General features: G+C 35.7%; 1 protein-coding gene across 2 annotated transcripts in view; it reads left to right on the top strand.

The window, feature by feature from the left end:
• Positions 1 to 16301, top strand: part of NGLY1 (N-glycanase 1) — a 59653-nt gene that overhangs the window by 27349 nt on the left and 16003 nt on the right. For both annotated transcript variants that reach the window (XM_049766056.1, XM_049766057.1), the window contains exons 5-7: positions 9591 to 9813; positions 12452 to 12573; positions 13658 to 13803. In XM_049766056.1, the coding sequence (XP_049622013.1) occupies positions 9591 to 9813; positions 12452 to 12573; positions 13658 to 13803 (491 nt within the window). The remainder of the gene's footprint in view (positions 1 to 9590; positions 9814 to 12451; positions 12574 to 13657; positions 13804 to 16301) is intronic.

Here is a 16301-nt window from a genome sequence, read left to right on the forward strand (position 1 = left end):
TATTTATGTATTATAATAACCACCCTAGACTTTACTATTGTTTATTATTGAAACACTTTTTTATTTTGTTTGGGGGTCACACCCATCGATTCTCAGGATTTATTCCTGGCTCTAAGCTCAGGGATTTCTCCTGGCAGTGCTTGACAGGGGAATCAAATGTGATGCTAAGATCAAAAAACCCTGTTGCCATGAGCCCCACTGTACTACTCCTCTGGCCCATATTATTGAAGGACCTTTTAGATTGAGTAAGAATAAGTATTTTATTTTACCTCCATTAGTACGCCTTTTTTCTTAAAATGTTTTACTTTTTTCAAAGAACTTTTAGTATTTCTTTCAGGACATGTAAGCTAGAGGCTAAATTTCTATTTTTCTTTGCTGAGAAAGTCCCTTTTTCTCATTTTTGAAGAATAATATCTATATTTAACATTCATAATTATAATTTATATAATAATTAAATTTTAATTTTAATTTTAAAATTTAAATTTTATTTATTTAAATATTGACATTGAAATTTAAATGATTATATTTAATGTTAGATATTATATTTAATAATTCTATTTAATTATATTTAATATTAGATATAGGTTAGCGTTTTTCCTTAAGACACTTTAAACACTTCACTTTATTGCCTTCATTATTTATGATACATCTGTTGAAATTCCTATTCTTATAATTCTGTAGATAAGATATGCAGGCTAGATGACTAGGACAACAAGTTTGCACCTAGCCCAAAACCCCCAAAATAAGGTTTTCCTCATTTCAGCTTCTTCACCCCGTTAATGAATCTTGATTTTTTTTAAATATATTTATTTCTGCAGTTTATGAGTTTGCTGTCAATTTTTAAATGATTATCTAGGTTAGTATTATTTGTGGGCCTGTTTTCTGTTGTTTGGCATTTTATTGATTTTTTTTTAATTCTTGGCGATTACTGCTCAATTTTTATTTGCTTTTTTTCTTCCATTTTCTCTGGTGTTCCAGCATAAATGTATTTTCTGCCTCATTGTTCTACAGATCCTTGGTATTTTGTTCTGTTTTTGAAATTCTCCCACAGTTCATGTTCTTTCTCCTACCACTGCCACCCCACTATTGTGTCACCCATTATTTTTCTCTTTGGTTTTCAGTTTCGTAAGTTAGTGATGAGTGTGGAGTATGGGTGCTGTTGCCCAGGCTTTGGTAGGGTGGAGACTCAGCTCATTCCCCCTCCCAAGGGTACCTCAGAGTTTTTCCCTGGTTGAATGGTGGACGCATGAATATTAGCTGCATGGCTTGCATCTTTTCAAGAACAAAATGTGTCTGTGGAGTTGGCCAATGCATTGACATGCTGTCATCTGTTGGATATGGCTACCATGTTTCTATTAATATTCTTTGTTTTGAGGGCCATACTTGCAGCACTTGGGGTTATTTCTGACTTTGGACAGTGTTCAGGGAATAATATCAGATGCCAAGGATCGAACTACATGTAAAGTAAGTCAGCTACATGTAAAGCTAATGTTGTATCTTTCTGGCTCCTCTCTTGATATCTTTAAGCCCACTGATTTTTGTTTTGTTTAGTTTTGGTTTTGGGGCACACCTGGTGACACTCAGGTGTTACTCCTGTGCAATCAAAAATCTCTCCTAGCAGGTTTGGGGGACCATATGGGATTCCAGAGATATTGACTTGGTTCAGTCCTGGTTTGGCTGCATACAAGGCAAATGCCCTACCTGCTGTGCTATCACTTTGTTCCATAAGTCCACTGAATTTTTCCTTTATTGTATTTGATCTATAGATGAGTTCATGAAAGACATATTTTTATTTCTGTTAGGGTTTTTTTGTTTTGTTTTGTTTTGTTTTGTGGGACAGAGGGATGGATGTAGAGACAGGGTCACACTCAGCAGTGCTCAGAGGCTATTCCTGGCTCAGTATCAATCCTTCTTTGTTTGATCAAAATGAAGTTGACAACATTTATAGCAAGTGCCTTAATTCCTGTGATTTCTCTCCAGTCCCAGTCTTTGTGAGTTTTTGTGGTGCAAAAGGGTAGGGAGGCTGCTTCTGGTACAGGGCTTGGATATTGGTCTCTGTTTAGTGCTGGCAAACTACCAGGTGCCAGGGATCAAACCTGGGACTCCTCTCTGTGTTTCATCTGCATTCCTGCCCCAGCCTCCTAAGCAGATATTTCATTTGGTAATCTGTGGTTGTTATGCTAGAGTCCTATTGTTATGATGATAAGGGTAGGGGGTGGAGACATTTTTTTCTTTTCTTTTCTTTTTTTTAACTTCCCAAGCTATACTCAGAAGTGCTCAGAGTCTCTTCACAGTGAACAACCAGTTCTGTCACTCAGAGTTTCAGTGCTATTCTTACCTTGTGATTCTCAGGGGCTCTGTAGTACCAGGAATGTAATGGGGTCTGGCCACATGCAAGACATGTCCCTTAATCACTATATTATGTCTCTGCCCCCAGGAAACAGCTTTCTTCTCTTTGTTTTTCTTTTTTTTTTTTTTTCTGGACCAAATCTAGCAGTGCTCAGGGCTTACTACTGCCTGTGTACTCAGGAATCACTCCTTTTGGGGTTTAGAGATCCAATTTGGGTCAGCCATCTTCACGACAAGTGCCCTGTCCATTATAATATTTCTCTGGTACAGGAAAAGCATTTCTTTATCTTAGGATTATATATCATGTTTATTCTTGGTCTTGTGATCTTCAGAATCATTCTTCATTTTTTTCCTATAGGTGACATGGAATCATCTTTTATTTATTAATGCAGATACTACAGGCTTATTACTATTCCCCAACTAAAATTTAATTCTCTTCACACTTACTCTAAAATATATTGGCACAGAGTTGTTGTTTTTTTTTAAAGTTTTATAACAGAGGGCCGGAGTGGTGGCGCAGTGGTAGGGCATTTGCCTTGCATGCGGCTGACCTAGGACGGTCCCTGGTTTGATTCCCCGGCATTCCATATGGTTTCCCAAGCCAGGAGCAGTTGAGTGCATAGCCAGAGTATCACCGGTTATGCCCCCCAAAAATAGGTAAAATACAGGGGGAGTAAGTCAGAAAAACATCCTTCAGTTCAGATAATGATCAGTAAAATCTTTCCTCCCTGTTCCAACATTCCCCCCACTTAAGGAGGTATAAGTATTCAATGTGAAGAATGTTCTTACATATTTTACAGTTTTTTGTAAAATTATTCTCAGGCAGGATTAGGGTTCAAACCCTAGCCTTTTTATGCAAAGCATATGCTTCAACCCTTTGAGCTATCTTCTTAGCTCTGTACTTTACAGTTATTCTTTCTTTGCTTTCAAGGGGATAATTTTTATTACTTCTGGTGGGATTCATGGAGGAAAAACTCATAAAATGGTTAGGAAGCTCTCCCACTCACTTAAGCGAGTTCATGTTTAACATCCATAATTTGTCAAAATTACCACTTAAGTATTCTTACTCTTTTTTGGTTCCCAAAGTTTTTGGTTCCATACTTGATGTAGCAGATCTGTAATTTTCTTTTTGGCTGAGAATTTAGATAGTACATTTTATTCTTCATTTTGCCTTATAAAATCAGTTCTTAATGGGTACCAAAAAAAAAAAATCAGTGAAATCACTGAGTATCTTAAAATGAAAGTAACTATCTCTAAACTCTTGACATCTCAGAGTGAAAACCAGAAGTTTCTAAGGGATTATTTTTGTAGTCTTTATAGCCATTTGTTTTTCAAAAATGCCTATCAGATACTGACTACTTAATATTTAGTATTTTAGCTTCATGCATGTTGGAATTGATTAAACAAATACAGGTATGCTGGCTTCCTTTTCTTTTCCTATTTTGACAATGGCTCTGTTGTAACTATTGATTCTGAGTGGTTATAATGAGACATGTTTGGTCACTTCTTCGTTCATTCAGATATTTACTGAGCAACTCTTGTATAGCGAGCACAGCTCTAGTTACAGATAAACCAGTGAAAAAAATGCAAATATTTCAGTTTGGTAGGTGGTGCTAAGTGTGGGGAAGACAAGTTAGTTAAAAAAAAAAACAAAAAACAGAATAGAATTAGGATGGATCTATTTGTCATCGAGTTGTCTGAAAATGTTTCTCTGGAAAGCAGTAACTTCCCATTAGAGAAGCAGCTGCAAAGGTTCCGAGATGAGAATCATCAGCTTGACTTCTCTATGGGATAGATGGCTGATCGGATTTCTGACAGTAGCAGAATGGTAAGACAGAACAACGCCAGGCCACGGAGGGTATGTGACTGCTGTAACAAATATCTACAAAATTGGAAAATTTTTAAAATTGGAAAATTTAAAATTAAAATTAGAAATTTAAATTTAAAATTAGAAATTTAAATTTAAAATTAGAAATGTATTCATTCATTCTCAATTCAGGAAGCCACAAGTTCATAATCAATATCAGTGGGCAGAAATCAAGGTGCCAGCATCATTCCCTCAACTCTTCCATCTTTTCCTGATGTTTTCCTGCAGTGTTTTGTTTGAACATGCCTTTATTTTATTTTTTTTAATGTATTTTGTTTGGTTGGTGTATCTGTTTTGGGTTACACTCAGCAGCATCCAGGACTTACTACTGGCTCTACTGACTCTATACTCATCATTCCTGGCAGGCTCTGGAGACCTTAAGGGTTGCCTGGGATCAAATCCAGGTCAACTGTATATAAAGTAAGCACCTATCTACTTTACTATTGCTTTGGCCCTATCACTCTAATTTCTTTTTTAATTAATCACTTTATTTAAACATCATCATTACAAAGTTGATCATGATGAGTTTCAGTCTTACAATGCATACTACCTTTCACCAGTGTCCCATTTCCTACCTCCAATGTCCCCAGTTTTCCTCCCATCCTCCCCTGCCTACCTCTGGGGCACATATTTTACTTCTCTCTTCCTTCCCCTCTCTCTTTCCCTCTCTCCCTCTCTCCCTCTCTTCTTTTTCTCACACAAACTCCTCTTTCTCTTTTTCTCACCTTTTTTTCTCTTTTTTTCCCTTTTAGACATTTTTGTTAATGAAGGAATCCCATGCATATCACTATTTCCTTTCAGCACCTAGTCATCACTCTTATTTCTAAAACCAGTATCTTCACATCTCTCCCCCCCCCCAGTTGTCTTACCATGGATGTATATGATACATATAATTCATGATATATCTGATACATGGATACATTAGGGCCCAGTCAAATTATATAAAATAATCTCCTTACTTCAAGTAATCTTCCCATCTTCCTATAAATAAAGACCTTTCCCCAACTATATTTTACAGTACTCACAGGCTCTAGGGCTTAGGACATAATGGTTTTAGGGGGGCATTTTCAGCCTGCTGCAGAGGGATTGTTGAAAGAACAAGAGTAGAGACAATTTTCTGAGTGAGATGGGAACCTATTGAAAGCTTTGGGTAATACAGTGGATCTTAATTATTTTATTCAATTTATTTTTATTATTGAATCAACTTAAGATATGGTTAAGAAGTTGTTGATGGTTGGGTTTCAGTCATACAAAGTTCCAGCTCCCATCAAGTTAACTGGCAGCTTTACATACTCAATAATTACTTCCTAAGTTCATTTTTATTTACTTTTTGGGTTTTGGACTATGCCTACTGTTGGTCAAGGATCACTCCGGACTCTGTGTTCAGTTCATTCCTGTGAGTGCTCAAGGAATCATATGGAATGCCAGATTGACCACATGCAAGGCCAAATGCCCTATGTGCTGTGCTATAGCCCCTAAAGTTCTTTTTAGCAACATTCATAAATATTTTTAATGGGAAAACTAATATTACAAAGGAAACTTTTCTATCAATACTTCCTTCCATGGGTATCAGCTGCTACTAAGTGATATGTTCCTTTCCTGTGTATTTACACACAATATTAGTTATTTTCCAAAATAAATAACTGTATGTGCTTGCAATAAATTGGTCATCCCAAGGCCAGAGATATGGCTCAAAGGACTATATGCATGTTTTATATGTGAGAGATCCAGGTTTGATTCCTATCATCACATGGTTCCTTGAGCACCATTGGGCATCACCCCAAACCAAACCAAAAATTTATCATCCTACACACACACACACACTGATGATTTTCATAAAGCATGCTTTATTGGTATATATATACATATATATGTTTCTCTAAATGTAGAGTATTGGTGCTTTTTATATTGTAATGATCCTGCCAAAAATTTCCTGCCATTCTAGATATATCTGAAGGCATTTGTTTCTATTTACTGAATATGCTAAGCTTATTTTATTAAAATATTATTATTACTTGTATTAATTATTTAATAGTATTTCATGATTTTTATTGTGATTTAATAATATTATTACAGATTTACTGAAAAGTGCTTTACATGTTCTCAGAATACGTATTTTTTTGACATGTTACATATATTTTCTCCCTATGTTCTTCCATTTTATTTATTTTTTGGGGGGGTCACATCCAGCGATGATCAGGTCTTCGCTCAGAAATTGCCCCTGGCTTGGGGGACATACGGCATGCCGGGGATTGAACCTGCATCAGTGTTGGGTCAGCCACATGCAAGGCAACCACCCTACCACTTCAGTACTGGCATACCTTTTTATTTTTAATATATTTTTTATTTAAGTAACATGATCATAGTTGGGTTACAGTCATAACCAGAACACCCCCCCCCTCTCCAGTGTAACATTACCCCCTTCCCCCTTCCCATCCCTTGCCTGTATTCGAGACAGGCATTCTGCTACAGTTATTTGTTTTTGAGTTCAGTAAGTTGTATTTTTTTTTCCTTAAAGGATAAGAGTAAAAAAATATAGTAAAGGTGTGATAGTGGCAATTGCCGTTGTTTGCATAGGTCCAGAAAAATGGGGAAAATGGCAAAAAAAATCCTTGACCTGATTACAAAAAGGCCTCCCCACAGAAGTTTATTGGTATAAGACCAACTGTGGGTTCCAGGCATACCAGTCTGTCCAACTCGAGTCATTCTCAAAGTCCCGATGAAACTTTTTCACACTTTAGCTATTGTTGGTATCAGATTCTTATATTTAAAGACTCAGGATTCTGTGCGTTTCTTTCATCGGTGTCAGGCTGATGTGGAGCATCCTCTAGTTTCAGCATACCATTAAATGCAGAGCGATCTACCCTGCACAGCATACCTTTTTTTAAAGTAAAATATTTTATCTGTAAATAAATTCTTTATTGATTCACTGTGAAATACACAGTTACAAAATTGAGTTTCAGTCAGGCAATGTATTGTCAGACCCTTCACCAGTGCTCATTTTCCCCCTTAATGTCTCTACTTCCCTCCTTCCCTAGCCCCTGTTCTGTCCCTTTTCTGCCTCTGTCTCTTGCTTCTCTCTTCCTTTTTTTTTCCATTTAGACACTGGTTTGCAATATTGTTACTGAAGGGGTATCATATCATTTCACTTCATTTCCTTTCTTATTCAGAAATGATCCAGAGGTATCATTTCTAGTTATTGTCATAGTGGTCCTTTCTCTGCCTTGACTCACTTCCCTACTATTTGTGGCAGGCTTCCTGCCATAGACTGGTCCTCCTGATCTTTGTCTCTATTGTCTTTGGATATGAATACCACACTGTCTTTGTTTTACATCCCACAAATGAGTGTTATAGTTCTCTCTCCTGCTGACTCATTTTACTCAGCTTAATACTCTTGAGATCCATTCATTACATGCCTTTTATAATTCACAAATAAGTTTTATTTTAATTTTTTTTACTTTTTTACTAACAGTTTTACAATATATCTTTAAGAAAGCTTTCCTGTAGCCAAAGAGATAATTTAGAAGATGGACTGTGTTTGCCTTGTATTTAAAGCAGCTGCTTCAATATACTGTTTCAATATACGTACTGTGCTTGTTCCCTGTGCACTGCTAGGGGTCATTCAGAGCATGGAGCCAAGAATAGTCCATCAACATCCCTGAATATGGCCCAAGTCTACCACCCTTGCCTACTTCAGTTATACTCCTGCAACTTATACTACTTATATATGTACATATATAATATATACAAAATATGTAACATATATTATTATATATTATATTACATATATTAGAATAAGTGAAGAATACACATGTTGATAGCTACTTGTCTCAGCTTCATTTATTAAGCAGTTCTCATAGAACTACTTTATAAGGTTGATTTTTATTAATTTTATTTATTATTTATTTATTAATTTTTATTAATACAGAATCTGTTATTAATTAATGAAAGAATTTTGTTTTGGATCCATACCCTGCAGTGTATGGGCTTGCTATTGGTTCTGTGCTCAGGGGTCCTTAGTGCTCAAGGAGCTATATCTGATGTTGGGGATCAAACTGGGGTTGGCTTCATGCAAGGCAAACTCATTAAGCATTTGTATACCTCCAACCTTTTTATAAATTTTGCAGCTAGCCTTTCAAATTTTATAAAATATATTTCCTGCTTTTCAATGGAATTGCATCACATTACAGAGTAACTTGTATAGAATTGGCAAGTTAAAAATATTGACGTTTTAAGAATTGAAAATATTTAAGAACATTTAAGAATTTTGAGTTTTTTCAGAGAAAAAAGCAACAAGGAGGATGGAGAGCAGCAGAGAAGCTGCTTGGAAAAGGCTTAGCATTGAAGCCATGTGAGAAAATGCACATGGCAGTAGGGCTGTAGAATAAACCCAACTGAAACTCAGAAAACTCTTTTTTAAAAAAAAAGAATTTTGAGTTTTTTCATAGAAAAACAGTATTTCTGAACTTTTTTATATTTGCCTTTTTTTCTTCCTTAGTTTTTTATTTTGAAATACATCAAACATAAATACAGGATGGGGTATGAATGCATACACTTAATGACCAACATTAGACTTACTTGGGTCTTAATACTTTTTTATTTTTACAAATTATGCTTTATGAAAACATAAAAAGTATATGTTTTTTATGAAACTCATGTTTTTATAAAGCAGTATAAAAACATTATAGATAGAGAGCCTCTTTTTTCTAGTTTCTTTTTCTTTTTGTTCTCCAGGAATAGTATATTCTTCAATATAGTCAAGAGAAAGTAGATATAATAGTATATGTCCTACTTAGCTGCTTACGGTGTGGATCTGAATATACTGGTAGAAAAGCTATTTGAAATTTTGTAATTACTGCCTGTGACTTTGTGTTTTTTTAAATACTTACTTGTATATAAAAATCTATTATAGTCAAAGTTTGAATCACAATTATTTTTCTCTCAAGCACTTCACAGTGAGTTCCAAACTGACTAGTTCCCTAAGAGGTGACTATGTCAGCTATTCACTGTTGTATTTCAGCCTTGTTCACAATATACTAGCATTTCTTTTTTACATCTTGTTATTTGTGAACATCTTTCAGGTGAGCTTATTGAGTGGACTGCACATATAAAATGGTGGGATGCTTACCATTTTGTCTTCATAACTATTACTAAGCATTAATAAGTAACTTGAAAATAATCCTCTCTCAAGAACTAGTTCAGTTTGGGAAACACCCTACTATTGTATATGCGTCGTATGTTAAGTCATTGTATCTCACTCTTGTTCACAGTATACTATGAATTAATTTTGCCATTTATTGGAGAACAAAATGTGTGTAAATGTTTTACCTTTTGGCACTTAAGATCTTAACTTGGTTCTGTTTTAACTTCTCAGGTACTAATATGAGTGAGGAGGATTTTCTTTTGCTGGAACTCCTACACTGGTTTAAGGAAGAATTTTTTCACTGGGTGAATGAAGTTTTGTGTACCAAGTGTGGTGGCCAAACTAAGTCTAAAGGTGAATCATTATTCCCCAATGATGATGAGCTGAAGTGGGGTGCAAATAGAGTAGAAGACCATTACTGTGATACATGCCATTTAAGCAACCGATTCCCAAGGTGAGTATTCACTAAAAACTATAGTTAAAATTATCTCATAATAGGATAAGTAAAAGGGAATTTTTTATTACTTGCACTTTTTCTCTTCAGTTTAATTCTTAGAAATATATTCCTGTAGGATAGAAATTAGCAAGCTAACCTAGATCCTGGTTTTTGTATTTGTTTTGTTGTTGTTGTTGTTGTTTAATCTTCTAACTTTATTTGGCAAAGCAGCACTGCATAACTTGTTCTGGAACTAGGGCATAGCTTACACAGCACATTAAGTCATATACAGTATCAGCAGGAAATTTGAAACAGGGAAAACATAAGAGCTTTGGGTGTCTACAATTTTGAATAGTAAGGAAGAACCATGTCAGTTATGGTCATCTGAACAACATTGCTTTAAGGTACATCACCTGCCTTCTTAAGATTTAATATTTACAAATGATTTGTTATAAAAGTAGCTATTATCTACAACATGTTGTGCTTTGATACCACATTAAAAGGTTTAAAAATAGGAGTCACTGTATTTTCTTAACATCCACACACATCCATATTCAAGAATCTGAATTTAGGGACAGTGGTGTTACGAACACAATCTGATTAAGATGAAAAGTCATCTAAAAACATAAAGCCACTCCTCTATCAGTTCACAAGCAGAACCCCTTCTTGTAACATTTTAAAGTATAAGGTGGAACATGATGAATAATACACAAAATTATATTTTCTTCTACCAATTTTTATCTATGTCTTCAAAGAATTAGAGTAGGGGCCAGAGCAATAGCACAGCACAGAAGATATTTTCCTTGCACATGGCTGACACAAGTTCAATCTCCAGTATCCCATATGGTCCCCTGAGTGCAGAGCTAAGGGTAACCCCCAGAGAATTTCTGGGTGTGGTCCAAGTAATAAGCAAAAAAATAGAGGGGCTAAAATATAGTACAAAGATGGTATACCATTTTGGACATTTGCCTGGTATGCAGCTGACCTACATCCCATATGGCCTCTTGAACCAGGAGTAATCCCTGATTACTGCCAGATTTGACCCCAAAACAACCAAACAACCAATCAATAAAGGGAAAGTTCCTTAAAAAAATTAGAAATTACAAAAACAGATTTTCATGCTGAAAATAATAATGTAACAAAGTCCGGAACAAGCTATAATGCTGTTGGTTTTCAAAAATAGAGTTCTGTAATATTATCCATTTTTATATAAATTGTATAAAAGCTGATTTTGCGTGTGAAGGCCACTATATGACAATCTGCAACTAATATTACACAAAGTGGTGAAAAGCTGAAAATTAAAATAAATGTAGTTTAAGCAAGACTGCTTGCTTAAGAGAAATCTGTCTTTACAGAACATGTCATTGTTTTCTTCACCTTTCCTTGCTCATGGCTGGCTTCACTGCACTTCTGCTTTGCTTTATTAATTAAGGATTCTCCTCAACACACTATGCAAACTTCTATGCCCTCCATTGTTATGCAGATTTTATAAAGGGAATAATTTTGAAACATAGGGAATAAATTTTATTCCCTAAAAGATAAAATAAAATAATTATTTTATTATTATAAATAAAATAAAATTATTCTAGGGAATCATTTTGAAAACATCCCAGAAGCAATAACTTAGCCAGCATTTTTTTTTTTTTTTTTTTTTTTGTGGTTTTTGGGTCACACCCGGCAGTGCTCAGGGGTTATTTCTGGCTCCAGGCTCAGAAATTGCTCCTGGCAGGCACAGGGGACCATATGGGGCGCCGGGATTTGAACTGATGACCTCCTGCATGAAAGGCAAACGCCTTACCTCCATGCTATCTCTCCGGCCCCATTAGCCAGCATTTTTAAGAGTTTCAGAAGACTCAGATTTCAAAATGGCATTGGAAAGAAAAATACTTAAAGTAAAACTTTTAAGTTCAACTAAACTACAAAATTTTATTGAATAGTTTGTTGTTGTTTACCTTTTAAATATTGTATGTCAATCATACACTTTTTAGTATAATATTAATTGGGAAAGCAGATTTTCCAGAGAATCACTGCCTTTCTAAATCCTGTCTTTCACGGCATTATTCCCCAGCTACTCTCCCAGTCACTAAATCTGCTGACCCGTTGTATTGTTTTTATCACACTCTGCTATAATTAAACTTATTGGTGTCAGTTCCTTCTTTCTCTTAGGTCTATAAAATCCTTGAAGACTGTCCCACCGTTATAATAATTTTCACCAAAGACTTCTAATACAATTATTAGAAGTTATTAAAATCAGTTATAATAATTTTCACCAAAGACTTCTAATACAATTATTAGAAGTTATTAAAATCAGTTATTTTAGACTCTTGAATCATTTTTTAAGAACATGAAATTAGGGCCCGGAGAGATAGCACAGCAGCGTTTGCCTTGCAAGTAGCCGATCTAGAACCTAAGGTGGTTGGTTCGAATCCCGGTATCCCATATGGTCCCCCGTGCCTGCCAGGAGCTATTTCTGAGCAGACAGCCAGGAGTAACCCCTGAGCACCGCTGGGTGTGACCCAAAAATGAAAAAAAAAAAAAAAAAAGAACATGAAATTAAGGTGGCTATATAGTTGAGCCCAGAAGTAGTCATAGTTTTTATAAAACTCCTTATTTTGTTTATGTATCAAAGCATTTTGTTTTGTTTGTTTTAAACCAGGTATAATAATCCAGAGAAACTTTTGGAAACAAGATGTGGGCGGTGTGGCGAATGGGCCAATTGTTTTACACTGTGCTGCCGAGCTTTGGGGTTCGAGGCTCGCTACGTTTGGGATTACACAGGTATAGAACATGGCTTGGACAGAAAGTATTTTGTAGACTTACGGATTTGGTTTTGCAGGCTACGCTTTTTATTTTCATGCCAGTTTGTGTTTCCATTTCCCTTCTGAAATATTATGATACCTTACATTCTTTTTGTCGGAATTGCAAGTTTTTTTGTAGTACACGTAACATTTTGCCTTTATGTGGTCTATAAATAACATTTTTGTGACAGTGTACCATGACATTTTTAGCAATGCTGTTTCTGTATGGATAAGAATGAATAAGAATTTTTGTAGGAATTTGCATAAAGATTCAATGATCTCAAATGTATTGAGATATAAATATATAATGCAATAAAAAGACACATGGGATTTTTTGACAATTTCAAAAATTGCTCATTTGTCATCTGCATGTTATTCTTCTTAATCTTAGAATTTTACTTGTATCTTGGTTATTGTTTAAATTATTTTAGAATAAAATGAAACCTTTACTTAATTATGACTATTTATTATCTTGTAATGAAACATAGGACATCACTTAAATAGTACTCCTGTTAGACTTCCTATTTCTGAGGGAAATTTTGAGAGCCTAAGTTTTGAAAATGGCACTGACGCTTTCACATTAGCAAAAACAGCTGTTTTTCAATTCCTCTATCGTTAGCCTAGAGTTACAGCTTACATTATTCTCAATTAAAAAATGACTAAAGATATTTCAGATGGGGCCGGAGAGATAGCATGGAGGTAGGGCATTTGCTTGCGTGCAGAAGGATGGTGGTTCGAACCTTGGCATCTCATATGGTCTCCCTAGCCTGCCAGGAGCGATTTCTGAGCATAGAGCCAGGAGTAACCCCTGAGCGCTGTCGGGTGTGACCCAAAAACAAACAAACAAACAAAATTTATTTCAGAATATTTCAGAATCATTTTCAAGAATTTTCAAGAAATTTCTGTATTTAAATGTGCAAGAAAATTCTTGTCTTATCAACTAAAATTAAAATAATAGAATGTGTTGTATTACTTCTAGGATTTTGTATATAGATGTTGGACTTGATTTTACTTTTATAAACTTAACTTTAATTTTCCATTACTTTCTTGTCTCACATGAGTAGACCATGTCTGGACAGAAGTATATTCTTCTTCTCAGCAGCGGTGGCTGCACTGCGATGCATGTGAAGATGTCTGTGACAAGCCACTCCTTTATGAAATTGGGTGGGGCAAGAAGCTTTCCTATGTTATAGCATTTTCTAAAGATGAGGTAGGACATCAAAGACAAAAGCTTTTCCTAGGAATAACATATGATATTCTTGACAGCTTTTTAAGATACTTTTAGTATATAATAACCAGATCTTTCAAGTGTATGGTATTTAAAAATGTTGCTTATCTGAATCACCCATAAAATAAACTTTACAAAGTTGACATGAAGGTATCCATTAACTTGAAAATTTTTGATCCCTTTTTATAAAGGAAGGCATTCATTGCCCCTCCCAACCAAGTATAACTATGCTTCTTGTCACTACAGAATTTGGAGTCTATGTATATGAAGTATGCAGAGTAGGTATTTACTCTTGAGTGAAGAGCGGTTCTGGTTTCTTTTATACAAAATCATAATTTTATATTCATTCAATTATATGTGTGTTTACATGTCAGTATTTTATTTTTATAGCTGAGTAGAATATCATTGTATCTACCATAATTTATTTGTCCATTCACTTGAATGCCACTTTGAATATCAGTTTTTTTTTTGTTTGTTTTTTTTTTTTGGTTTTTGGGCCACACCCTGTGACGCTCAGGGGTTACTCCTGGCTATGCGCTCAGAAGTTGCTCCTGGCTTCTTGGGGGACCATATGGGACACCGGGGGATCGAACCGCGGTCCGTCCTAGGCTAGCGCAGGCAAGGCAGGCACCTTACCTCCAGCCCCACCGCCCGGCCCCGAATATCAGTTTTTTTTTTATTGGCTTTTTTAAGAGGAAGGGAATTTGTGGTGGTTTTTTCCTTTATTTTTTTTTATTTTTTGCTGTTTTAAGTAAACTGCTGTAAATATTCAGGTACAAAGAAAGCATCTCATTTCTTTTTGATTAATTCCTAGAAGTGAAATAGTTTTTTTTGTGTGTGTGTGTGGTTTTTGGGTCACACCCAACAGTGCTCAGGGGCTGCTACTGGCTCCATGCTGAGAAATTGCTCCTGGCAGGCCCGGGGGACCATATGGGAAACCGGGATTCGAACCGATGACCTTCTGCATGAAAGGCAAATGCCTTACCTCCATGCTATCTCTCCGGCCCCTGGAATAGTATTAAATATTGAATATATGTTTAACTTTATAAAAACCATTTTTCTAAGTGAAGTGATTGTGCCTTTTTACAAGTAGTATTTTGAGAATGCCCAGTTTATCTCTATTCTTGTAACACTGAGTATAATCTAACTTTTTAATAATAGAACATTAAATAGACATATAGTAGTATCTTATCAGACACTTCCTAATGATAGATTATACTGGACATCTCCCTTTATGTATTCCCTTTTTGGAAGCAAAGAATTCCTGGGATTAAACCTGGTATTGTTGGTCAGGTGCAAAGCAAACAGCCGTACTCGCTATGCTATTGCTCCAGCCTCCCCTCCATGTATTCTTTTGACTTACTCTTTGTTTTATTTAAATCAGTTTGTTCTGCTGTTGAGATTTGAGAATTCTTTATTCTGACTAGAAATATTTTATTAGAAGGTTTGTTAGAACTTGCTTTTTAAAGATTTTTCTGAGTTTTGTACCTTGTCTTTAATTTTTTTAAGACTTTTGAAGAGAAGAAATTGATGTAGTCCAGTTTATTGACTTATTCTTTTATGCATTGTGCTTTTTTTGATATAGCTGAAAAATTTTTCTAGACCAAGCCAAAGTAATGTTATCTGATGTGCTTTTAGAAGTTTTGTACTTTGTTTGGTGGGGGGGACACACCCAGTGATGCTCCGGGGTTACTCCTGGCTATGTGCTCAGAAATTGCTCCTGGCTTGGGGGACCATATGGGATGCTGGGGGATTGAACCACGGTCCTTCCTAGGTCAGCCATGTGCAAGGCTAACACCCTACCGCTGTACCACTTCTCCAGCCCAAAAGTTTATACTTTTACAGATTTGTCTGTGAACCATTTTTTTTTTTTTTTTGGTTTTTGGGCCACACCCGGCAGTGCTCAGGGGTTACTCCTGGCTGTCTGCTCAGAAATAGCTCCTGGCAGGCACGGGGGACCATATGGGACACCGGGATTTGAACCAACCACCTTTGGTCCTGGATCCGCTGCTTGCAAGGCAAACACCACTGTGCTATCTCTCTGGGCCCCTGTGAACCATTTTGAGTTGATTTTTTGATTATCCATAATTCCAAGTATGGGTTGAAATTGAATCTTTTACATATGCATAAGAAATTGTTATAGTAGATTTGTAGAAAAAATTTCCCTTTTTCCATTGAATAATCTTTGCAACTTTGTCATAAAAGCAATGTATGAGTGGTTTTTAACTGAATTTTGAGGACTGATGAGTTTTAAAGGCTCAATTCTTAATCATTTTGAGGGGGCACATTTGGCAGTGCTCAGAATCTACTCCTGGGACATTACTAAGGTGTCTCTCCCATGCTGCTCAGAGTCCATGTAGTAGTTACCACTTCTTTCTCAGAAAGATACATGAAAAATGTATTTAAAAATTTTTTTATTTTTAAAATAAATTTAAAAAATGTTTTTTTTTTTGGTTTTTGGGCTGCACTCGGTAACACTC

The sequence above is a fragment of the Suncus etruscus genome, chromosome 20 (assembly GCF_024139225.1).
Source record: "Suncus etruscus isolate mSunEtr1 chromosome 20, mSunEtr1.pri.cur, whole genome shotgun sequence".
Taxonomy (NCBI): Eukaryota; Metazoa; Chordata; class Mammalia; order Eulipotyphla; family Soricidae; genus Suncus; species Suncus etruscus.